Here is a 25,607-nt window from a genome sequence, read left to right as displayed (position 1 = left end):
AAATCGTAGGTGAGCGAACAATTTGCGCAGAGCGCAGCTCTCGAACTGAGCTTTTTATTGACAATTACTGAGAGAATGCACACGTATCAGTTCCAGATCTGGATTTCTATGTTTACTAGGCCGATGTCTTTAGTATGAATGCACCTCATAAATATGTGTATACTGAAGCCATTAGCCATTAATATTGATTACATTTGCATCATACTTACATATTTTTGAAGAAGTTTTTATAGATTTCCGTAGAGTTACTTTTTATACTTACTGAGCTGAGAAAAAGCTGTTGTGTGAACATTTCATAAGTAAGTTCTCGCAAGTAAAATAACAATCAAATACATTATATTTATATTATTTATATTCATGTTTTGCACAGTAAGCAATCTCATTATGTTATTTACTCCGCTGCCGCTTGTTGTTGACTGCGGATTCAATTCATTAAATGTACATTATCACTCTTATCGTTAAGAAACACAAACTAAAGCCTATGATATATTTATGTTCGTTTATATGTAGTTTAGTTCTTAATTAGGCTGTCATTTGAATATGTGAGCATAGTTCAAGAGATATAATATATATAAATATGTTTCATGTGCCGATCATCAATTAATAGCCTACAAATAAACTTGGAGTTGTCCCTTCGTTTTCATCAATCTCAACCTCTCCAATCGCTCTCGGACTATTAATAGCGGGTTTTATGGCTAGCGGTGAGGAGAGGAGCTTCTGCTTTATAGACTTCATAAACATAATGCTGACTAACTTCATACAAATTTAAGCGCAATTTATTGTAATGCTTATAACGAGTACATAATTTACAATTGTTTATGTGTGTCTAATTATTTACATATGTTTGCTTGTCTAGATTTTATATATTTTGCATTATGTGTTTGTCTGGGCTTTATGTTTTTCTGTTCTCTTCTTTTTTTAACAATTTGTCAACAACTGTGTTTATTTAGTTCATTTTGTTTGCTCTCATGCATTGTTTAATATTTCAACTAATTCCAACATCAAATTTGTCAACAGATTTTGCTGGCAAAGAGATTCCCATCAAGTAGTTCAGACCGAAAAAAGTATTCAAATCGTTCCAATTAATACGCATTTGTAATGTTAACCGGTGCAACAGCAAAAAATATTGTACTTATACTTAATGAAACCGAAATGGAATCAACTTTTGACACGAAAACTTAAATTTCCTGCTTGCTCTATACACTGTACCGTCAACGAGAAGAAGATGGTTTCAATACAATTCATAACTAATTACAGTGAAATATATAAATAATTTCAAATATGATTAAAATGATCTATAAAGTATATTTTATTCACATAGAACCGCATTAAAGCTGAAATACTCAATTTTTATCTAATGGCACATGATTATTCATGGAAGAGTGTAGAGCATTAGCTGGTCACCTCATGTTCTGTGCTCGTTTTTATTGTGATTAATTTAATGTCGTTTTTGTATGCATTTAATTGAGGACTTGGATTTTGGGATGGGTTAAGCAAGGTAGACCGAAATGTAACCGCGTTGCAATTGGCAAATACTTTAATTAAGTGGTTGTTGGATTTTAGTTGTGGTTGGGTGCTCCATGCTGTGTGTTCAGCTTGACTCTTGTTATACCCTGTACTATGTGAAAATGTCTAATGATATAATAATGAAAGTTGTTCGATAATCAGAATGCCTGAGTGTGCGTTTGTCTATTTATGTATTTGTTGGAAAGTTGAAAGTGGACGCTGCGTACAGGGTATATTCTATTCGATCACTACCGACTAGAGCACACTGGTTTTCTTTGTATTTTTGCTCTCTTCTTTGTAATGGCACTTTAATAATACAGTTTGCTCTTAGCTTTTTATTGACGCGAACACAAGGCCAGGAGCGACAGAAGCGTTAGAAGCCAACAGATGGAACGCAGTCCTCGACCGCCACTGGCCTTGCCCTTGGACCAGTCGTAGCCCTCCTGATTGCTACCCATTAGCTTCTGTTCGGATTTGCCGATCTCATTCAAATTGGATTGGTATTTAACGCCCACTGCAAGTTGAGCAAGCAAATTAAAATATCCAAATTTTAGATTAATATAATATTAATAATAGTTGGCTGAACTACTCACATTTGTCAATTACAATCACTGAATTTGTGGGCACGTCCCCGCCGTAGCCATTGAATGCCAAATTGCCATCAAAGGGTAAGTTCATTGTTGTTGTCGTTGTGAGCAAAGTTGTTGTCGTCGGCGGCGGTTGTGTGGTTGGCGGACTTGACACTGTCAAGAAGTAAGAAATATGTTTCAATAATCTAAGTTTTCAGCATGAAAATACGATTTTGGGACAAGTCTTTAACTTAAAAAATTAGTTTGAAATACGTTTGGTATATATGAAATGCTCTTATCTTCTTATTCTTGATATAAGTCTTACTATTAAGAAAATTATAATATTCCCAATTAATAGCAATAGACTAAGGAACGCTTTAAAGGTACATTAATCTCCTTATAGTTGAATGGAGCTTAACTTGTTTTGTTCGCATTTTAATTGACTGAAACTAAAATGCTTTTAGAAGAGAATCAACCAGGTTGAACGCAACTGTTTAACTGGAGGTCTACTTGAACATCTTGAAATGTTTCAAGTTTCTAACTTAATCCTCGAGCTGTAGTTCAAGTAGTCCGAAAGCCGTCGTAAATATGCCGCTATTGAGTGCCGCCTTTCGTTTTCAATTCAATTTCTTTCCCTTTGGGCTGCTCTCTGGTGCCATATCATTATTGACGGCAATTTGCTGAGCAAATTTATGAGGCTGCCCTTGCTCCTTATCGACTGCAATGCCATGAGGATGCGCCAAACTTTCATAGAGCAATGCTGACCACTTAATAACATTGTCACAGGTTCATTGTTCTCAATGTATTGTGTGTTAGCTGCCATTATTGCCGCCCTCTTATTATCAGCTGCTGTGGCTGCTCTTTGTTACCTTTAATTGGTTGATCGTTACCAACGCCCTCGCCTCCGCACAGTGTCAGCCTGTATTGTTTGTTGCCGCCGCTGGCGGCGTGTCAGCCCCGACGCTGTCTGTGTTTTTATCGCCTGCGCGCCCCAAAAATAAATTAACTTGTCGCATTTTCACATTGACAATTTCTGGCCGCTATTGGCCATGGCCTTTAGACGGCGCCATCTTTTTATTGTGGCGCAACGAACGAAACGAACGGATATTTTATATTGTTTTATGAACTTTTGTGACCGGAATTTGCGAGTTATATATATATTGCAGCCTGCTGCTTTAATGGCCCAACAACTGGGACTGATTTAGCAAATTGACAGATTATTGGCATTTTATTGGCCCATGTCGTACGTAACAATAAAATCATTAAATTGTCGCCATGTTAGCTGTCCATATATATTTTATATGACTTTACAAAGTCTTTTATCGATTAACAATTATTTATCCGGCGTGCAAGCGGAGAGAGCCGCTTTTTAAATAAAAGTTAGATGTCCAGCTAAATATTTTATCACTTTGTGTTGCAAGTTTATATAAGCTTAATTCAATTTTTACTCCTTCAAAAATATGTAAGTGAAATGGCTATGATCTTTTCCAAAGGCATGCCACATCTATGTAGAGCATACAGTTTTACCCCGACTTGCCACGCCCTCATTTGGTGCGGATATAGCGCTTTGAGCTTAACTTGTTCACATTCCGTATCAGACAAATCTTCCGATTTTATAAGACGACTCTTTACTTTCTCGTGAGTTACTATCGACAGGGGAACAGACGGACAGCAAGGTTAACCGACATATTTTCGCTTCGCCAATGAGTATGACTATTTTCGGCACAAATTTCAATGCATTTTTGAGTTTTTAAATTAATTTTTATATAAATCTATCAATGCGCTTTCAAGCAACAAACTTATAAACGTGTTTTAAAAACTTATAAAATTGTATGCAGCACAAAGTCGATCAGAAGAAATTTGCAATTATCATTTTCGCAGCTGCAGTTCAAGTGCGATAATTAATGCCGTATCATCAGTAAAACTATGATTATAAGACGGCTCATTAGTTAATTTTCCATCACAAAATAGCTGAACACAGTTCAGCGTAGTCGGCTCTTACACATAGATCGCCAGACAGCCAAACAGTGCTTCGCTCTGGCGTGGCATGCAGTCGTATTTATAACGCAACAACTTTGCCCATTTAACTGTTCGTAAGTGCCTTTAGCCTGTTGCCTATCTAAAACCAATGACCGCATTATCTGGCTAGAATTACATACAGTGCACACTCACACAGACAAGTGTACGCCTGTCAGACGCCATCCAATCAACTGCACACATTTGGTCGCCATAATTAAAGCCGCAAATGGTGTAGTTTCAAAATTTGCCGTGTCCAGAAAATGAGTGCGCGCACACATTGGGGCCGGCATTTGTTATTTATCGCACTTTTGTGCGGCTCTGGACATCGGTTTACGCATAATGGGCCAATATTAAAAAGTATAAATAACACATAGCGGACACTTACTGTAGAGTTTTATGTTGCCATCCATGTCGCCACGAGGATTTTTGGCGACACATTTGTAGTTGCCATAATCGCTGCCCTCCACATTGGTAATCGTCAGTCGCATTGTCGCCTTGTACGATGGATGGCCCGGAATTGTTTCGGTTCTGCAATGAAGGCAACAAGCAAATATGCTTACAACAATTATAATAACAATATAAATGAATAGGAAAACATTGCGTATGGCTACACGATTTGTGCAAGTTCAATGACAGCAATTGCGTCGCGCCTGGTTATGGGTCAGTGGCGAGTGGCGCAGCTTCAATGAGACCCAATCAGAGTAATCAAGGTCAAGGTGAAACTGATAAGCGTAGTCACTGACCACTTATGCTTAATCAAAGTGCCACCCGGCAGAGTAAGCACAGTGGCTAAAAAACAATAATAAAATATGTTGATCTGTTGAGAATAAACTAAGCTTAACCAAAGGCTACAAGCTTAAGCTTAGTTTCTTATTATATTTGAGTATATAATTGAATTGTGCTTAAAGACAATGAGCAGAGTAAGGCTGAACAAATATTTGAATATATTTGATTTTCGCCCCAATGTGCAGCACTGCGATGAAGACTGACAGGTAGTCAGCGTTGCTTGCCGGCGGCTATTCCAGCCAACTGGCCTCTGGATATATAAGTTCTAGCCAGTTATGCAGTTGATCGCAGAAACATGCTTAAGCTCAGCCTGATTGCTTGGCTGCTTTGCTCACTGGCGTGGCGCACCACGCCCACCAGCTGTCACCAGACGCAACCGCCGCCAAGTGTTCAGGAGCTCCTAGCTAATCAACTGCACAGCTATATGGACCTGAAGGCGCGTCCGTGCGAGAATTTTTATCAGTATGCCTGTGGTAATTGGCCATTGCAGCAGGTGGAGGAGCCACAAGAGACACAGCAGACAGAGCAACAGCAGCAATCAAATCAACTGGAGCAAAAGGAGCAGCTACAGCCTAGCGACACTTTGGCCGTACTGGATTATGCACTGAATCGTCAGCTGGAACAGTTGCTGAGACGTGGTGTAACCAATGACAGCAGCGCGGAGGACGAGCAGATCGCCTCAATCCATCAGAAAATGCATAATTATTATCGCGCCTGCAAGCGCCTGAAGCCGTATAACCTAAAGAAGTATCTGCAGCTGTTGCCACCAAGTAATTGCACAACCTGGCCGCTGCTAAGTCGGAAGTGGAATCCGGAAACGTTTAGCTGGTTGGCGACCATCGGGCGACTGCGTTCACACGGACTCAATGGGGTGCTGCTAAAGGAGGAGGTGCTGCCGCGTTGGGATGACTCCAGCAGCTATGTAATTAATTTGGATAAGCCCAGCCAGCTGGAGACCATGCCTATGGGTGAAGGCGCCATCATAGAGCTATTGCTGGATATTGGGCAAACAAAGCGCGAGGCCAATGTGCTGGCCCGTCAAGTGGATCTCTTTGAACGGCAGCTGCATCGCTTACAAGACATTGAGGACGACTTGGGCAATATGGAAACAGAATTGTGCTATTTGGCGGAGATCATGCCGCAACTGCAATGGATAGCCTTTATGCAAGAGCTGCCCGCAAATGCAGCCGGCAACGAGCTCGAACGCCCTCCAACGGTCATCATACAAAATGTGCCCTATATGCGTGCCCTGGACAAGTTTCTGAGGCGCTACAAGCCGGAAACCGTTTGCAACTATATCATGCTGAAGCTGCTCGCTTACCTCAAGCAGCAAGGACCGGCGGAGATATCACGTGTGGAGTGCGTGGCCAGCTTAAGACGTGCCATGCCGCTGGCTGCCAGCTTGTTAATAGGACAAAGATTTCATGACCCCAGCTCTGAGCCACTGGTTAGCGACATATTTCGCCGACTGAAACGTCGCTTTGGTCAGCTGCTCAGCGAGAATCGCTTGCAGCTCAAGCAGCCAATCGTTCGAGTTTTACACGAGAAGTTAGATGCTATGCGCTTTCAACTAGGTTTCTTGCAACTTAATGAAACCAGCTATGTTGAGGAATACTATGATCCTGTGGAGTTAAATTCCCAAGGTTTCTACGAGAATCAGCTGTCGTTGTTGCGCTTACGCGTCGAGCGGAATCACGAGCTGCTCGCCTTGGGCAATCAGTTCAATGGAAATAATATAAGCTATCTGACAGAGCGCGATCTGAGCAGCAGTCTATCGCCGTTCTTTGAGCTACCCAGGAATCTTGTGCTGGTGCCCTACGGCTTTCTTCAGCTTCCCGTTTGGCATCGCAACATGAGCGAGCTGCAACAGCATGCGGTGCTGGGCTTCATACTGGCTCACGAGATAGTTCATGGATTCGATAACCATGGCATTGTTTACGACAGCGTCGGTAATCTTATGGGTCCCAGCGAGGAGATCTTGGCAAGTCCGCGCTATAACCAAAGTATCAATTGCATAGAACAGCACGTGGCCACCGGCTCGAAGTCACTCAGCGAAAAAATGGCCGACTACGAGGCCATGCGACTGGTTTATGAAACCTTCTTCGGGGAGAATTTCTCGGTAGATCGCAAAGAGCCACGGGATCCGCTGTTGCCACAGTTCAGTCAGCGCCAACTCTTCTTCATTAGCTTCGCACAGTTCTTCTGCGGCAAACAGCAGAGTCTGAATGCACAGCATCTGGAGCATGCTGTGGATGAGCTACGAGTACTACAAACGCTGGCCAACTTCGAGGAATTCTCCAGAGAATTTGGCTGCGAGAAGCGCACTAAGATGCAAGCTAAGAAAAAGTGCAGAGTTTGGTAGAGTTTAACATTATATCTCTAGAAATAATTGGAAAGTAAATAATAAGATAAAAATATGTAGAAGATATAAAAAACATTGCAGTGCCCTGGCTCTAAAGTAATTTTGTTATACAAATTAAATATTTAATATAAAAATGTTTATTACGCAATTGATTTGCTTTCACTGAAGAAGCCTTTGGAAACAAATCAAATCGTGCTAGCTATTACCATAATCGGCATTTCTCGCCCGGATGCATATTATCACGATCTTGACGGCATCCGTATGCTTCGGCAAATGGCGCAAAGTTAATTAGCACCTGCCTCAAACGCATCTCATCCGCATCATGGTCTTCGAAGTCATCTGGAGACGCGTCACCACAGAAGAACTGCGCCATGTTCAGAAAGAACAGCTGCTTTAAAGAGAGAGTCGAGAATGCGGGTTGCGACTGATTGAATTTGGAGTCGCTATCAAAGAAAGCGTCATAGGCTAAACGAATGCCCGCAATATCGGCCTCTCGCTCGTCCATAAAATCAGTTTCATTGCGATTCAGGCAGCTGATGGCCGATAAATATTCATCTTCCAGAAGGATTCCTGCGCTCATCTCGTTGTAATTGCCTTTGAAATCATAAACTATACCGCCAGAGACGAAACCATGCATTAACTCATGACTCAGCATGAAGCCCAATAAGCTGAACTTGAATACGTCATGCGCGTCTTGGTAAAAAATGGGCGGCTGGAGTGTGCCATAGGGCACAATTATCAGATTTTGGCGCAGCATATAGTACGGTGTCGAGCTCATGCCTGTATCCGAATCGCTTATATAAAAGTAAGCGCTTACATTGAGTGGTCTGTCCAGCTGGTCAAACCACCGACGTGTGCGATACTCCAATAGTCGCAGATGATTCGCAGCATAATCACGATCGCCGACCAGATGCAAATCAGCATAGAAGTCATTGACGAAACGGGCACGATCAACGCCCTGAGGCATATTGCCGATGTTGATGGTCATGTTGAGCAGTTTGGCTCGCATCATATCCAGCTCATGAGGAGCCAATCTTAGATTGTTTGTCTCAAACTTCTTGAGGACCTGTTTACGTAGCACCTCAAAAAGTTCTAATATGTCAGTCTGAAGCTTTTGACGCCGGTCTGGCCCAATGAATCGCTGCTCATATAACAGATTTGTGGCTAGCTCCATATTGCGACGTACATCCTGAACGCATGAGATGGAGTCATTGCTATCCATAGTCTCTTCCTGCAAATGCGAGACGAAGCGCAACATTATGTAGCTGGCCACCACCTCACGGTTCATGGGTTTGATGAAATCTACAAGCATTCTCAAATACGCAGAACATTCTACATTCACCATAAAGTCAGCGGGCACGTTGCGGCCTAGCACAATCTCCAAGTATTTTCGCCATTGGCCGCCAATTTGTACTTCTAATTCTTGAAGCGTGAGGTATTCGCCGGCCTCGTTACATTCATCTGACTGTCCTGCCAGTACAGATACAGTTGCTTCCAAAAATTTAACACTTTTAGCCAAGCGCGATGCCTGCCCAATGCTGGTGCCCAGCATGCGGAGTGTTAGTTTGGTTAATATTCGGCTTCTTAGTCGTTCTTTTTTCTCCTCAAAACTTGGTCTGTTTATGCGTATGATATATTTGCTACTGTTGCTCAGATCAGGCAACGTATCCAGCTTAAAGAGCACATTGGTCAGGCCATAGCGCTGCAGTCGGGCCAGAGTTTCCATCCATTGGAACTTGCTACTGCCCCAGGCTTCGGATCTACGCTTGAACTGCGGCCAGGGTATTTGGTCGTTTGGCGGTACCAAATGCAAATAATGTCTACTCAAGCGCGTTGATTGCGATGCCAGCTTACAGGTCTGAAAGAAGCTTAAGACCTTGTCTTCCACACTGCCACGCTTCAGGGACTGTTGCTGCTGCTGCAGCTCAGTTAGAAGCATTAGCAGGTTCTGGTTTACCTTATGATCAATCAATCCAATTATTTCTATATAGTTATCATTCTTGTGCTTTGTGGCCCAATTGCCGCATGCATATTTATAGTAATCATGGCACGGTGAAGCACTCTCGTTGACATAACTAAGTATCTGAGTCACCAGCTGTCTATTGGCACTAGACGCGGGAGGATGGTTTGTCTGACTACTTGCTCTTGATAATAGCGGCAACAAAATAAAACTTAACCAAAAAATACAAAAAGTTGATGTTGAAGTCGACATTGCTTTTGGTGAACTGTTTTCGTAGCTTGTCTGTTTGGTATATTTAAGATTGAGCTCTGTTCTATAATCAGCAGCATATACTGCTAAATATATATATATAAATATATATATATATATATAAATATATATATATATATATATATATATATATATATATATATATATGTGTGTATGTATATAAATATACTAAATAAAGATTCTCTCGATTCTCTCCGTCTATGTTAACTACGTAAATATAAGATCGCAATTGCTACAACAAATGGGGCATACCCTGTGTTATGGCACAGTGCTAATTAATCGTCGCTTATGAGAAGTCAATGTAAATTGTACAAAATAAAATAGAAAAGTTCAAACGTGATTCTGATAGTGAGATGTTCAAGTTATATATTTTGTTGTTACGAAAATTATAATTCTGCGAAACAGTGTCTACCACTGCTGTGATTCAAGTCCTATCTGATTCATTCTATATATGATTTCTGAATATATATATATAAAATAATTAGCCATTAATTATTATTGGCCATTATTTATTTAAACCTAAATTGAAAATCAAATGAAAATATAATATTCTGAAACCTGCGTGGAGTAGATACGGCTCTCAGTTTGTGTGAAAGTGGTAGTGGTTGCTTGCACTCATATGGAGGTTATCAACAAGACTCATCTGATTCAGTGTATCATAAGAATCTCATTACTTTAAATTAAAGTATAGAAAAAGTTTCAAAACTAGGCTTAAGGGAAAAAAGTCAAGTCACATTTACAGTGTCACATTATGATCATATCTTCTAGTGAGAAACTCTCGAAAAGTCAGCACCTAGCATCGTCCCTTGTTGCATAGATTTAAGTGATTAATTGTTTATATTATATTTATAATACATTGATTTATTCACTCTTAAAAATATTAGCAAATTATTAACTTTACTCTTGTCCATGTTAATGCACTTTATACACAAATATTATTAAAAAAATATTTTTGTGACGATTTTCAATCACTCCTATTAGTGTCGAAATACAACTAAGTTAGCATCAACACAGTCTCTTTTCAAACGTATTAAATTAATATAAAAACTTACTTGTATTTGGATGACTCCGTGATCATTTGTTCATTCTCGCGCGTCCAATAATTAAGCGATGTGGGATTGGCTTCGATGAAGCACTCCAGCGTAACGTTAAAGCCCATGGGAATGCCGACGAGCTGATGCGGTATCCAGACCATTGGCGAAACTGCAATTGGAATTCGAGAGAATAGGGTATAAGCATGAAGGGTCGGGCGATCGATTCATTCAACAAACTTACAGTCAACGCTGACTTTGATGCGCTTTGAAACGCTGGGCGGCACACCGTTTGAGGCGATGCAGAGATAAGCACCCATGTGCAGGCGCGAGATGCGCTCCAATTCCAAAGAGTCTGTCTCCAGGTCATTCACTGCAACAACATGAGCCGGCAATAGAGTTCATGATTTGATGTGAATTTCGTGGCAGTCGGACTTACCTTCGAGCGTCTTGTTGATGACAATTTTATGGTTGTCATCTCGTTTCCATTTGATGGATGGCTCTGGGCTGCCTTTCGCCTTGCAGCGCAGTGTGACATTGTCGCCCTCGCGCACAATGACATCACTGGAGGTCAGCGCATCGTCAATATTTGGTGGGACTGCAAGAAGTGCGGCGAGGCAAGGAAATGGATATTATTATTCCTGCCAGCTAAACATAAACTCAAAAGCGAGCAGCACTTGATTTAAATGCAAAAACTTTTGCATTTTGGCAAACAGCGTTGCCAAGAAAGTGGAAACGGCCAAAGCCAACAAAGTCAAACCAAGCAGAAGTCTAACGACTCTTAGATACACTTCTAGATTATGACACGATTCTTAAGCATTTTATTTTAATTTACAAAATATAATAGATAATTCCTTTATAATAGATAAATTCCTGTTCTTAATTAAGCTACTATACTTGAGAATTTGTTGTGCTTCTGAAGTTTTTCGATGTTATAATTGTTATCATTAAAGAAAAAGAAATAATTTTATCAAAAATTATTTATGTTACAAAAGAAAATTAAAGAAACTTTAACTGCTGAAAGCTAATAACTATCGCACTTATCTCCAGATAAATGTACGAATTTCTAACCACAAAGATGAGAGATGTCTTAGCAAACAATACGCCAAAGTTCGGTTACGCTCCGGGAAGTGTAGAAAAAAGCATTTCACGCATTGTTGACTTTGACGCGCTGATTCAACTTTGTCCCAAGAGATATTTTAGTTTAAGCCTAATTAGCTTTGCGACAAGACTTTAGCCTGGCTAACTTTTGGGGCGAGTCTGTTAATTTAAAAATCGATGCTAGAACCTTCATCAAATTGTCATCAGCCTTGGGGGACACCGTTGCGCTTTGGTTTTCAATTGCTGGCTGAACGCTTCTGTCAAACCCTTTTTTTTGGCGTTTCTTTGCTTTGCCCTTCAAGCGGAAAATCTGTAATGAAAAATCTATGCAAATCAAAGCTCACAAAGCTAGAAGCTAAGGATTTTACTTGGCCCATACAGGCCAAGACAGAGAAGAAGAAGAGATATAGAGAGAGAAAGACAGACTTCTACCCAGACATATGGACCTAAACTGTCTTAGTCGCTGACAGCCGCTGCAGTTTGTCTCATTTCATATTCAGAGCGGTGTCTGTAATCAAAAGATATCGCATGCAATTTTTTTCATTTGGGTTAAAGTCTGGACAAGTCCTGTAAGTCACGTGCGCGACGCGTTTAGTTGTCGTCTGAAATCTGACGTGGCGACTATCTGATGGACTGACCCCAAACAGCAAATCAATAATGCGAGCGAATTATGTCATGAAAATTTCAATCACTCAATAGATTCATAATTAAATGCAGAATTGCAAACATATTGCAACAGAATAATTCATAGTTGAATTATATAATTTAGTTATGAATAACTTTTTTATAATTTTCGCTGATTTTAAATTGCGAAAATCCCTTGTGTCCCAAATACCATAGTGCATTGTGTTAAAAAAACAAATGTTGCATTATTTGGAAAACAGTTTTCATTTCTAATAAATAATTAAATTATTTACAATTTATTTTTCGTGTGTAATTGCGGGCTTCATTGCATTAATATGATTATTAAATTATAGATAATTTTTGGATAGCCGCCGCTGGCTTCTTTAAGTGCTCACCGTTTGGTTAAATCTTTACCTTTTGGTCATTTTTCGCTTGGGGACGCAACACATAAAGCCAAACTGTAATTAAAAGTTGCAATTGCTTCAACTTTTTCTATGCGCTGTATACTTTTGTCTTTGGCTCCTTTATTTCGCCCGCTTCATAGTGCCAGGGCGCTTATGAGCCAAAAGCGAGGCAAACGAAAAAAAAACTTTGTTCTGACCGTTTGCTGTGCTATTAATAAACGCTTGATGTGCTAATCGCCGAGCTGGCCATAAGCGCACTGAATCGCTCCTCGGGCAGCTGTTGTTCCTGTGTGCTGGCCACCCCATTTGACATATTAGTTTCTTTATTGATATTTAGCAGCTGGCGACAAGACGAAAGAGGCTACCAAAGTTTTCTACACAAGCGTGCTTGTGGTTTTCCCCTGCTCACATATTGTTTTTAAGGGCAAACTTTTCACATACAAGCTGAAAATTTAATTAGGCAAAGTCAACGCATTGGGCAAAGTTTCGAGGTTCGGAGGCCTGCCAGACTCACCAGCCAAACTACTTTTAATTTATAATTTCAGTTCACAGCTAACGAAGGGTATTAACCAAGTCGACATATAGCGTTTAATTATTAAATTGCCGTGTCCGTTCGAAAACTTTTTCGCCGCTCAGATAACAACGTGACCACCTAACCGTCTAACGAGCGGCAATTAATCTTCATATTCTTAATAAAGCCACATACCGCACACCGAGTTTATCCTGCGAGGCATAAATTATTGGTTGAAATGTTGAAGCAGTATGATATTAAAGTGACTAACAAGTAATAATTTGGCTAATAAAAAATGAATATTTCAGTAGCATAACTAATGCTTGGGAAATACAGTTGCTTCAATAAGTGTGCCTTGCACTCGGAGATGTCACATCAACCTATTGGCAAATGTAGGGTATAATGGGCACAGTACAGTAGAATATGTGGTCCATATATAAAAATTCTTGATCAGCAATAGCAGAGTTGTACGAAGTCACTAAGAGTTAGAAAGTTCTTTATAAGTTTTACATCTTCCAAAACTCTTTGAACCAGAGAAAGCAAATTTTGTATTATGATTTATGTACAGCATACACAATTATGATTTGTTTTATATATTGGATTCCCGCTCTGAGTTCCATGAAATCCAAATAAATTGAATATAAATGTAAAATGTATCCAATATATCAGATACGTGTGCATTACATGTGTAAATGAGTGTATTTTTGTGCATGTCTAAAAATAAGGTGGAATATCGAAAAACAACAATTTAGCACAGGCAAGGATATTTTCTAGTCCGACACACCTGATTTTATTGGTAATATATTAAGCTGGCTTCTTCAGGATTGAAAACGACTTTTTGGACGACTTTTTCAGGTTTGGAAAGAGTTGCGACCAACTTTTCAGGTTAGCATGAACAACTCTTTCAGTTTATGCATAAGCAGTGCGTTTTTGCCGTCGTTTTCAACATAACTGTTCAGGTTAGCTTAAAATTTATTAGAAGAAAGAACGTGCTGAGTTTGTGCACATGGACAATGCTCTTGCCATTAACTGGTTGCAAAAGGTCGCTAGCGAGTGTCAGCGTTGTAATTGAATTTAATAAATTGCCTCATTATGTGAGTAGAAATTAAAAATTATGCGCCAACAGAGTCAACGTTGGGCAAAGCTCGTTATTATTGTTGGATGTTGGTTGCATGTTGCATGTTGTTGCATTTGTTTTGCATTTTCTGCGGTCATTTGGTGGACTTTTGAGCTGGGGATTTGCCTGCTCCATAGCCCCATCGACTCGCCTAGCGCCGCCAAAGTATGCAACACAACGGCTGTTGCCAGCTGGAGCCGGCGCATTTAAATGCATTTGGTGTGCGTGGCACATAAATTCAAAAGCGTTTAATGTTTGTTTTTACCGTCCCGCCGTTTTATAATTTCGTCGTTTTTGGGCTCGTGTACATTTTATTTTATTCGCCACGTTTCGAATTCGGCGCTTTCTGTTTGGCTCAGCAAATTAAATTACAAATGCTGTGCGTTTCGAAAATTTATTTATTTATTTACTCATTTGCCCAACAAAATATTCGGAATGCTTTTTGTCCCGCTTTATTTAGACGGCAAATGCAACGTTTTAATTTCATTACATTTACTGTACAATGTAATTATCATTTTTTTTCTACCACTCAAATTGTTAAATTGAGTGCCTAGCTTAGGGCTATGAGGGAGGGACCTGTCTGACTTCACTCTCCTAACCAAAGCTATGCTTTTTTTCTGCGTAAAAATTGCACGTCATTTAATTTTGTTGCTTTTAATTGGATTTGGTATGTAAATTAAATGTATTTCATTTGATTCGGTTTTGCAACATTTGACAATTTCAAATTTTAATTTATAGTTAGACGTGCGTTTAATACCCTGTTATTGGTTATTGTATTAAACTAGAGGAAACTAAAAGAAATTTATAAAGCCAACTTGAAATTAATTAATTAAATTATTCGAAGAAAGGCTGCTTTAAGAAATCTCTACTGTTTGATCATATCTTTTATATAAAATAAGTTGTATAAAAAAAATTATAGTTAAACATTCAAATTGAATTAAATATATATTAAGATAAAGCATTAAGAAGTCTTAAAAATATAGTCAAAATAAACATGGATAAAACCTTAATACTTGGGCATACGGCAATTATATAAAAATATTTCTATGGTCTATTGATCTGAGTATATTTCTTGGATATTATACAATTCATTTCCAATTGGTTTAAGTCCTTGCGTTGCGGCATTCGTAAACTTAACCAATAAATCTAATAAAAGTCTAAGCAAGAAGTTTTCAATGCAAGCATTTCACACGAGATCCGCTTTTCAAGTTGACAAATCAACATCATCCGGCGGACAAACATGCTGTGCACTGGACAGCAGGCGGCGATTCCATGCGGAGTCGTGTGGCGTGTGGGCAACAGACGTTTTGCGGCAGTCACATAAATCAGTTTTTGTGGCAAAACTTGAAAAATATGTGCGCAAACAAATGGCAGCCAAGCGTAGGAGGCGGCTGAACAACTGAAAACTGCGCCATGCAACAGTTAGAACATGGACATGGCAACACCAAACAACCTAGCAGCGATGGGAAGAGGCAGTTGGCAGAAAGCAGAGGGCAGAAGACAGAAGGCAGCAGGCAGTAGGTAGACAGAGACAGCAGCGCACACATGCAAATGCGCGAGGATATAGCGACAAGGACACATATGCTGCACGTTGCTGGATTTCAGTTTAGGCTGGCGACAAATAAAAAAAAAACACATGCGACCATTGCAGTTGGGCGCAACCAACTGCATAATACTCGTTAACGTCACAAAATCATTGTAATGTATACGCTTCTCTGCAGTTTTGCAGATGAAAAACGCGATGATCATAGCTCTAAAACTGTGTAGGATATATAGTAGTTTGTTACGATTTTCCTATTAGTTGCAAAGAAATGGAGAATAAGGGTTGTACAGGAAATGGTCAAATTTCATAAGACAAGGCTGCCATTAAGCAGATATTAGAACTTTTCATACGGGCAGATGGATATTCGAAGAGCAGGATAAACACTATACAAAATCATGCCAATACGCTTCTCTGCCTTCGTGAGCAAGAAGAGGTGCATCGAATGAACAGTATTATAGATAAAGCCTATTAAGACAATTCGACAATCGTTATAAAAACTTGTATTTAAATAATTGTAGTTTACAATTCGTTATCAAATTTGTTGGCTTTAAATTACTGCTTATATACCCCATTGTAACGTAAGTGCGGGTATAAAAATGCCACTGGCATATTTTAATTTCTCTTTTTTTTTGCTTTGTTATTTTTTTGCATTTACAGTATTTTTAGCGTTATTTTTTGCCAGCTGACCAGCAACGAACCAAAGTTGTCGCACTACTGGTAAATTTGCCTCTCCCAGGACTTTTGCCACATCAGCGTGTTCGCTACAAGGGTGTGTGTGGGCATGTGTATGAGATAAGTGTAGCCAACGTTTGTATGTTTGTGTGGGGGCGAGAGAAAAAATGTACAAAAAAATATGGACAACGAGATTGCAAAAATTTCGTGAAGCGGCTGCCACCGTTTTGGTCACGCCACGTCAAATTGCCAGAACACGCATGTGGTGCGTGTGAGGCGTGTTATTTGAGCATTTTACAACACTGAAGCGTGCTTAACGGCTTTTTGAAAGTGCTATCAGTGAGCGCAGCACAAACAAAACACAAAAAAAAATATTTGAAAAAAAATGAGATAGAACAAAATTGTAGAGTCAGGCTTACTGCAACGCTATGTAAACATGAAACGCTTAGGCATACACACATATGCACTTAAGTGCCCGTACTATGTAATGGAATCTATGGGTATAATATGAGAAACAAGAGAAAGGTGGGCGGGTCATGCAAATTGCTAGTATAGACTTTGCCAACTGCTGTTACCCAAGGAAACTGAAACGTTCAAGCTTTTTTAACTTAAATTAAAGTTAAAATATATATATATATATAATTAAAATATTTAGTTAAGTGGCAGTTACGTAAAATAAACTGACTTTAAGAAAGCTTAAAGCAAAATAAATAAAAACCATTATAAATCGGAAGACATTTTTTATTTACATTTCATGTAAATATCAAGTCAAATCGATTGAATTTCAATATAAGCAACACACACAAATCCCAGTGACATTTAGTCTCATGCTGATGTGAAATAATATTTATCTACTATATAACTAGTGTCTGCACTCTTCTGGATGCTGTTGCGGGCCACATATCGCTGGCAAAAATGCCAGCAGAGACGGCGACATTTGCATTGTCGTTCATTTTGTTGAGTTTTGGACTCGTGCTGTGGACCGCCTATGGTCAACAGCGCCGGGACAAACTGAGAAGAGACACAGACGCACATGCCATTGTTCATGCCAAAATGTCAAATGTGTGTGTGTGTGTGAGCTTGTCAGAGGTGTGAATGTGGGCAGCAGCATTTGAAATGCAATTTTTAAAGCATACTTTTATGGGTAGCCAGACTGGACGGCATGCAGGCATGCAGGCAGGCAAGCATTGGACCAGGGCCAGAGCGAGTCCAATGTTTGTTTGCCTTAATAAAGTGCTTTGTGTGGAATTTAATTGTATGTTTGTTTGCTTTACTGACTAAAACAAGGCCTAAACAGCTCTGTCCGGGGCTGTAGAACGATTCTGCTAATACCTGGCAACAGTTTGTCTGGCAAATGAAATGAAATATGCAAGGGACATGTGTCCAAGTGGCGATGAGTTGTTCATGATACTAGAGACGCACGCCAGAACAAATATTTCAATGTCAGCTAAGCTGACAAAGTTCACACAAACACGCAAACAGCCGCTCATATACACATACATATATGTTCACTTACCGACAACTTTGACAAAGCCATATTGGGTTTTAGCCGTCACCGTGTTGATTTGGCACATATACCGACCCATGTCCTCCTCCTGAACGTTGTTAATGTGCAGAAACCAGGTGCGATGCTTATCGTGTTTATCATGCGTTACGCTAATCCTTGGATTTCGCGTTATCACATGATTATGCACCGTCAGAATGGCCGACTGTTCAAAGTGCATCCACGCCACCTGCAATGAACGAACAAACGAGCAATTGTTGAAACTCGAATATAATCAGCATAGACCTTTTATCGGCGTATATGTATCAAATGTTCATTTACAAGCAGCTGACAAATATGTCAGTCTTTTTCTTATATTGGCAAACTTCGCTTTGCCATCATCATCATCAATTTTTATGAAGGATTAACGAGAGACGCCGATGTCGTCCCGGTCGGTTGGTCAAATTGCCAAAGTTCGCCTCGTATGTGACAACAGCTGCTGTCGCAAACTTTGCTGCCATCGTACGTCATCAGGATGCGCAGCTTGTGGGGTAGCTACTATTCAGCTCCTTTGCCATTGCTTATGCAATAGTTTCACTTAGAACAACAACAACAATATATGCTAATTTAAGCGCACAGAACATTGGTAAAATGTGCTAAGTGTAAAAAACAGACGACACTCAGCCTTCGATGTCGTTTCAATGATAAATTTGAGCACACATTCACAGAAGCGACGCAACAATAACATTTATACGACGTAAATACAGAGCCATCTGAATGCCAAAGGACTGAAGCTAGTTTAATCGACGCCTAAGCGGAAAAGCAGTGGCGTCCTAAGGGGAAAACCCTTGAACATGTTTATAGGAAAGATATATTTGACTTAACTTGAACGATAAACAGAATTGTCCCAATTATTTATTTAGTTACGAACTATCTTTCATCAGTTATGATTGATATGCCGCGGTTACTACGCCCAAGGCGGCTGCTCGACACTAGCATCCAGCACTTTACTTGATAAACTTTCGCGAGTATTCACCTATTATCTGCGTTTGCTATGTCCTCTCTGGGGCCACCTCTGTTTTGCGGGCGTACTTTTGGCTATAGGAAGTGGGCTGGAGCTGATCCAAGGGTAGCTGCCTTGAGCTGCTTACAGCATAGTGTCAGGCAGCATAGACAGATATCGGTTAATTTTTCAATGTCTGCAAGGAAAACGTGCGACAAGGCCCAGACACGACATGGACCAAAGCCAGTCAGCCTTCCCATCGCAGCATACTCGTTGGCACTTATTTACATTGGTTCCTCATCTGACTCTTTGGCATCTCTAGTTGAATAAAAATCAAGCAGCTGTAGTTTGCTTAAGTAGTTCGTAGTTTAAGCTTCCACATCCACGCGCTCTATTGCCAACAACAAAGTCAAATATTAATGAAGCCACGTTTATCAGTCGACAGAGGCGAAAGAGCTCAAAGTGGCAAATGGAACAAATGCGCTGCAAAATCAATAAAATTGCATTAGCAGCCAGCTTGCCGAAACGGTTAAAGTCAAAAGCTAAAAAAACGCAAACGCACACATACACACACAATACGCGGCAAACATATTAAAGTGTTAGCCACAAAATGTTGTGAAAATTCGCTGCATTTGCATTTTGCATTTCGCATTTCGCATTTCTCATTTTAGTAGTTTTTGAGGTCATTTGAATGAAATTAATTAGGCTCATGTAACGCCAGCGAAAAAGTTGAAAAGCCAAACAAAATGGGCACCCTCTAAAATTCATCCAACCGCTCCCTGTCCAGCCACAAAGCTGTGCAGCATTTTGTGAGCGTGGCTGTGGTTTGAGTGTGTGACATTTGGCTTAATAATTTTCGGTTGCAAAATGTCAGCGAAAGTCAAGGCAAAGTTGACTTTGCATTGTGTGTGTGTGACTTTTAATAGGCTTTCCATCTGCTATTAAAATTTTACGCATATTTAAGCACGTTTTGAGTTGCAACGCCCTGCCCAAGGATTACATAGAAAGTCTCGTAGCAACGAGACGATCTCATGGGCTCCACCCGATGTCCAGACATGCACTTCAGCACATCATCTCAAGTTGTGCATTGCTTACTTCAGCTTCTGTCAGTTGTGGACACAAATTGCTCGTTAGATAGATACCAAGCTCAATGCAGTTTCAGATGCAGTTTTCAAGGCATAAAAGACCAGACTGAAAAAGTCATGATTTCGACAATAACTAGGGCAAACCAAATAGACTTATGAAAAGACCGATATAATGAGCTTCTAATTGGTAAAAATCAATTTGCATACAGTTTTTGAATTATGCAAAAGCTGAAAAATAATTATATCAATAAGTAAGAGTGCTCTAGCCCGAACTGGAGATACCCCGAACACTGCGAAAAGATGATATTTCAATCATGCTATGATTCCTATGCTTACTATGGGGTCTTAATTGTTGAATAACTTTTGTTCTGGAGGGAGTCCCTCAATCAAATTCGGAGCCTGATAGGATATCATAATGTGTGTATTTTCCAGCGGCTCTCCGCTTGCACCAGTGCCACCGCCTGCGCCTGCGCCACTGTTTTCGTGGCTTTCACCTGCGTTTGCCTCTCCATTTTCGCCTCGCACCAGTTTATTTTCAAACAGAGTGGATTGTAGTACAATTACTTCACTTTACACTTCAACTAGACGGACTGAGGACTTTGCACTAGAGTAATTGCTTTTTATAGCCATGGTGTGAGCAGCCAGGTATTATCTAAATTGAAAAAGACTTTTACGAACTTTTTAAGTAGTCACGGTATTGATAAACTAATGAACGCATATTTATGTTTAAAACTTTATTATTATTGACTTGTCGAATGATACGAATCTGGTTATGGTTAAGTGTGAAAAGGAAGAGATTATTGTTGCGATTGTTATAGTTCTGTTTGTTAATGTTGCCGCCGTTTCAGCTCTGGCCCTTTTTATAAGGGAATGAAAATGGGCAATCTTCTTTGTTTTCACTTAAAATCTTTTCCTTCATTGAGTTTTTCTTTGTATATGACCTTTCAAGTGTTAACTTTTGTTTCGCATAAAACCTTATGCATTCATGTCCTTTTGGAAGTGATTCGATTTCAAAGATGATGTCACTCACTTGGTCTTCCATCTGTACCTCCAGTTTTAATCGTCTGTTATTATATTTCTGAAATTTTAGAAATGCCTTTTTTTTCTCTGAAAGTGATTTTCTCGATTCCTTCGCTATGATTAAATCATTCAAAAAATCAGAATATTCTTTGTTATTTATGTAATGACCGAATTTAGAATCAATAAGAGCATCAATTTTTGGGATTATAATATCCATGTTGCTGTTGTTGGCTCCGTTGCCGAATGGGCAACTTGCGCTATTTTCTTTTAAGATTTGTTCCTTCACTAAGTTTTCTTGGGTATATGCTCCTTCGAACGCTACCTTTTGCTTCGAATAAAACTTCATGCATTTGTCTCCTTCATCATTCAATTCGATCTTATGATTGATTTCAGTGACACGTATTTTAATTTTTTCCTCCAGTGCTAATCGTAGGTGATTATATTGTTGAAATATTTTAATGGCGTTTACCTTCTCTAAAAGTGAGGTTTCCGAGATCTTAGCTATTGCCAATGTAATTAAGTGCTCATTGTACTCCGTATTGTTTTTGTAGTGCCCAAGTTTAGATTTAATAAGCTCATTAATTTTAGCTATTATGTCATTCTCGCTGCTGTTGTTGCCGTCGTCGCTGCCCATTGAGCAAGGCGCACTATTTTCTTTTAAAATATTTTCCTTTATTAAGTTTTCCCTAGTATATGCTCTTTCGAGTGCTAGCTTTTGTTTCGAATAAAACTTCATGCATTTGTCTCCAACATTATTCAATTGGATTTCTTGGTTGATTTCAGTGACACGTTTTTTAATTTTTTCCTCCAGTGCTAGTCGTTCGTTATTATATTGTTGAAAGTTTTTAATAGCGTTTTCCTTTACTGAATGTGGCTTTTGCGACTGCCTAGCCATGATTAGTTCATCCAAAAAATCCTGATACTCCATGTTGTTTTTGTAATGCCCAAGGTTAGAATTAATAAGCGCATTCATTTTTGCATGGATAAATTTCTCAGCTTGTGAACGGCGCTGCAAAATTAAATTATAATATGAGCTCGCATTCATTTCACATAAATTCGTTTACCCACTAAATTGACTTCATTGCTCGAGCTGCGGGATTGTACAGCTAATATAGCATGTAGCAAAATTAAAATAATCCGGTTCCAGCTCATGTTAATGTTACTTGAAGACAACCACTAAGTCTACCAAACACCGACCAATTCAGATTATATGCACTTATTTAATTTCACTTTTTGCGGTATTTTCTAATCCAATAAGCTAACGCTTATTTGAAATGAGAAACAAATTAATTTGACTCGTTATATATTAGTAAAATCTTAGTAGCAAGCATGTTCTCGAAGTAGTTGAGTAAAATTATATTGCTATCGGTAATATTTCTGACACTCTTTTTACCAAAGGTATTTTCAAAGACAGCCACTTGCAAGATTTGTGATGAGTTAACGCAAATAAATTATAAAGTTGTGCTGCATATAGTATACAGGAATATATATTTAACATTTCAAGGCTGTAGCTTTGTGGTTTACGAGAATGTTGCATTCATACGGACGAACAGACATTCAGACGGAAAGACATACATGACTAGATCGTACTGTTCCGATCAAAAATAAATATGCTTTATGGGTTGTGGCAGGTTCTTCTGCCTGTTACATACATTTGTATAAGATCATTATACCATTAATTCTCAATTTAAATGGGTACAGGGTAAAAAAAAATTATGAAATTAAAAAACCCAATTTTTAGTAAGTAATATTTTGATTGTTGATTTTTTATTAGTAATAGTCGTTATATACATCGTCATCGTCATCGACATAGTCATAGTCATCGTCATCGTCATAGTCGTCGTCATTGTCGCCGATGTCTTCTTTCTCAGAGTCAAGTGTATCAAATGGACAGACTACGCTGTTTTCACTTAAGAACTTTTCCTTTTGCGAGTTAGTCATTCTCAATGATTTCTCGAACGTTAATTTTAGCTTGTAGTAAAATCTTAAGCATTCAACGTCAGCGTGAGAATTGATTTGATCATGCAGCTCATTCATTCGGTCACTAATTTTGTTCTCTAACTCTAAGCGCCGGTTGTTGTACTGTTCAATAACTTCGTAAACGAGTTGTTTCGCTGCAATGGCATCCTGCGTCAAGTTACTGGCCTGGGCTAATTTGTCCATGAAATACTTATATTCCTCATTTTCATAGTGCCCTTCTCTTGAATTGATAAGCTTATTAATTTTTTCCATTATTTCGTTGTTTAACTTTTCTGCGACATTCTGTAAAAGACACTAATGTTGATCGGATAAGGTATAACATAAGTGATTCTACAAACAGTTGTCATTTGATTTCCAGTATCTGATGCACCAGCGCTACCCCCTCCATCACCGTTTGAGCCTGGGCCACCGCTGGCGTCAGCGCCACTTACGCCTGAGCCACCGTTGGCGTCAGCGCCACTTACGCCTGAGCCACCGTTGGCGCCAGCGCTGTTGTCGTTGCTTTCGACTGTGCTTTCATCTCCATTTTCGCCTCGGATCAGTTTGTTTTCAAAAAGAGTGGATAGTAGTATAATTACAAGGATCCAGTTCCCGTTCATAATTACTTTACCTTACACTTCAACTAAATGGACTGAGGATTATGCACTGAGTAATTGCTTTTTATAGCAGTGGTATTTGCAGCCAGGTATTATCTAAATTGAAAACGATTTTTACGAACTTTTTAAGTAGTCACGGTATTGATAAACTAATGTAGGGCCATTTGTATTTAAAACTTTATTTTTATTGACTTGTGAAATTATACGAATCTGATTATGGTTAAGTGTGAAAAGGAAGAGATTATCAAACATAGAATCAGAACTGAAACGACGGCAACATTTACTACAATATATATATAAATATATAAATATATATATAAATATACATATATATATATATATATATATATATATATATACATATATATATATATATGTTTATATATTAAAATATATTTTTGTTAATGTTTCAGTTGTATTGTATTGTTCTATTGTTGTGACTGTGATCATTCCTCCGCCTGTGTGCTCTTAACTTCTGTGCTCTGTCCTCTCAATAGACTTTCAGCCTTGTCTGAGACTGTTTCATTGTTCTCTGTTTGTACTTTCTACTCAATTCACTATAGACTGAAATCAGATAGGCTGGAAGCAATGCACTGGAAAAATATGTTCATATGTTCAGGTATTAGCCTATGCACTGCTTGATTCCAGTTTCAGAAAATGTAAAACAATATGAATCTGTTGATAGTTTGAAAGGTTGATTTCGATATATATATATATATTTAACTATGAAAAATTTTAAATTATTTGATTATGTTTTTTGTAATGTTTTTCAAATTGTTTTCTATAAATTATTATTCCGTGATTATGTCGTTAAGTTCTACTTCAGGCTTCAGTCATAGTAGTAATACTCATAGGATTCATCGTCATCGTCGTCATCGTCATCGACTTCTTCAACTGTATTATTTGGGCAAGCAACACTATTTTCCCGCAAACTAGATTCCTTCTGATTGTTGGTCTGTGTGAATGCTTTTTCGATTGCTATTTTTTGATTATAGTAAAACCTTATGCACTCAGCAGTTACTGCATGTATATATATTTCGTTGTCCAGCTCCTGGGCACGACTTTCAATGCTCTTCTCTAGCTCTAATCGACGATTGTTATATTTTTGAAATAAATCAAAGTATTTTTTCTTAAGTTCAGAATTAGAGTCCGCTAATTCCTTCACTACTTTTAAGATATCGACATATTCCTTATACTCATTATTATTTTCGTAGTGTCCAAGTGGAGAATTGATAGCCTTGTCTATTTCAGTGTTGAGATTGGTATTTAAATCACCACTTATCTGGAAAATGATTTTGTGTTTTGAGTTCCAACCCATTTTACTTGACGTTTTTTACAAACTGTTGAGTTTCCTTCCTGTGGTTTACTTTGTATTTCAGCAAATAGGCCAAGTACCAAAATAATTAAGATCAGGTTCATTTTATTTTTACTTGTAGACAACAAAAAATAAACTAAAGACTGTTCATCGCTGAATAGGCTTATATAGCTTTCATCTTCAGTTATTTTTCGTATATTAGTTAAGGCTTATTTCAAACGTAGAGAAAAGAGATTAGGGTAAAGTAAAATCCAATATTGAAAACATGGCACTTGACACGTAAATGACTGTAATAAACTCTCAGTTTAAGTAAGGAAACGATTGAATAACTCTTAATTAGAGACTGTGCAGATAGATTGTAAAAGAAAGGGCCATAGTCGGGTGTGCCTGACTAAGTAATATAGTATTGTTTGTATCAGCTGGAGTTGGGGAAATTAGTTTTTAATAACTTCGCTTTGATTATAAAATAGCTACGAGTATAGTATCACATTAAAAACTAAAAGTTATCAATCGCTTCCATACGTTAAAGCTCACTTCCTCTTAGATTTTATTAATGTCAAATAAATAATTATATAAAACCTGTGTTCATTCACATAATCAATTTGGGTTCTATAGATTTGATGTTTTCTGGCTAAAATACAATTAATATT

The 25,607-nt window shown here is 38.7% G+C and overlaps 5 protein-coding genes across 6 annotated transcripts in view; 1 reads left to right on the top strand and 4 right to left on the bottom strand.

Annotated features, from left to right (window-relative positions):
- Window positions 1–499: 499 nt before the first annotated feature.
- The window catches only part of LOC111602307 (neurotrimin), a 61,818-nt gene continuing 36,710 nt past the window's right edge, over window positions 500–25,607 (bottom strand). The window contains exons 3-9 of the mRNA XM_030223210.1: window positions 17,992–18,208; window positions 10,943–11,101; window positions 10,748–10,876; window positions 10,525–10,675; window positions 4,480–4,622; window positions 2,100–2,249; window positions 500–2,020 (exon numbers count right to left, since the gene is read on the bottom strand). Of these exons, the coding sequence (XP_030079070.1) occupies window positions 1,842–2,020; window positions 2,100–2,249; window positions 4,480–4,622; window positions 10,525–10,675; window positions 10,748–10,876; window positions 10,943–11,101; window positions 17,992–18,208 (1,128 nt within the window). The 3' untranslated portion in view covers window positions 500–1,841. The remainder of the gene's footprint in view (window positions 2,021–2,099; window positions 2,250–4,479; window positions 4,623–10,524; window positions 10,676–10,747; window positions 10,877–10,942; window positions 11,102–17,991; window positions 18,209–25,607) is intronic.
- LOC111602357 (neprilysin-1) lies at window positions 5,112–7,278 on the top strand. Its single transcript, XM_023319366.2, has one exon. The coding sequence runs from the start codon at window positions 5,176–5,178 to the stop codon at window positions 7,240–7,242; it is 2,067 nt and encodes a 688-aa protein (XP_023175134.2). The 5' UTR covers window positions 5,112–5,175; the 3' UTR covers window positions 7,243–7,278.
- Window positions 7,331–9,462, bottom strand: LOC111602358 (membrane metallo-endopeptidase-like 1). Its single transcript, XM_023319367.2, has one exon. The coding sequence runs from the start codon at window positions 9,452–9,454 to the stop codon at window positions 7,445–7,447; it is 2,010 nt and encodes a 669-aa protein (XP_023175135.2). The 5' UTR covers window positions 9,455–9,462; the 3' UTR covers window positions 7,331–7,444.
- On the bottom strand, window positions 20,818–22,234 carry LOC111602359. 2 transcript variants are annotated; one of them, XM_023319370.2, is made up of 2 exons: window positions 22,131–22,234; window positions 20,818–22,075 (listed from the first exon to the last, which is right to left on the bottom strand). In XM_023319370.2, exon 2 carries the CDS (start codon window positions 22,037–22,039, stop codon window positions 20,891–20,893), a length of 1,149 nt encoding a protein of 382 aa, XP_023175138.2. In that variant the 5' UTR covers window positions 22,040–22,075; window positions 22,131–22,234; the 3' UTR covers window positions 20,818–20,890. The 2 variants fall into 2 exon arrangements, with proteins under 2 accessions (XP_023175138.2, XP_023175136.2); XM_023319368.2 differs by having other exon boundaries at window positions 22,135–22,234.
- Window positions 24,111–25,097, bottom strand: LOC111602361. The gene is made up of 2 exons (XM_030223211.1): window positions 24,984–25,097; window positions 24,111–24,924 (listed from the first exon to the last, which is right to left on the bottom strand). The coding sequence occupies exons 1-2, from the start codon at window positions 25,059–25,061 to the stop codon at window positions 24,472–24,474; spliced, it is 531 nt and encodes a 176-aa protein (XP_030079071.1). The 5' UTR covers window positions 25,062–25,097; the 3' UTR covers window positions 24,111–24,471.

The sequence above is a fragment of the Drosophila hydei genome, unplaced genomic scaffold (assembly GCF_003285905.1).
Source record: "Drosophila hydei strain 15085-1641.00,03,60 unplaced genomic scaffold, DhydRS2 tig00000149-arrow-pilon, whole genome shotgun sequence".
In the NCBI taxonomy this organism is placed as follows: Eukaryota; Metazoa; Arthropoda; class Insecta; order Diptera; family Drosophilidae; genus Drosophila; species Drosophila hydei.
This window is presented reverse-complemented; position numbering and strand designations above follow the sequence as displayed.

What these genes read in the sequence shown, in the direction of transcription:
- LOC111602357 (XM_023319366.2), top strand. Translation starts at nt 5,176, where the DNA reads ATGCTTAAGCTCAGCCTGATTGCTTGGCTGCTTTGCTCACTGGCGTGG.
- LOC111602358 (XM_023319367.2), bottom strand. Translation starts at nt 9,454, where the DNA reads ATGTCGACTTCAACATCAACTTTTTGTATTTTTTGGTTAAGTTTTATT.
- LOC111602359 (XM_023319368.2), bottom strand. Translation starts at nt 22,218, where the DNA reads ATGAGCTGGAACCGGATTATTTTAATTTTGCTACATGCTATATTAGCT. An exon ending in CGAGCAATGAAGTCAATTTA is followed by an intron (nt 22,076 to 22,134) that starts GTGGGTAAACGA and finishes TTAATTTTGCAG; the next exon opens with CGCCGTTCACAAGCTGAGAA.
- LOC111602361 (XM_030223211.1), bottom strand. Translation starts at nt 25,061, where the DNA reads ATGAACCTGATCTTAATTATTTTGGTACTTGGCCTATTTGCTGAAATA. An exon ending in CACAGGAAGGAAACTCAACA is followed by an intron (nt 24,925 to 24,983) that starts GTTTGTAAAAAA and finishes ATCATTTTCCAG; the next exon opens with ATAAGTGGTGATTTAAATAC.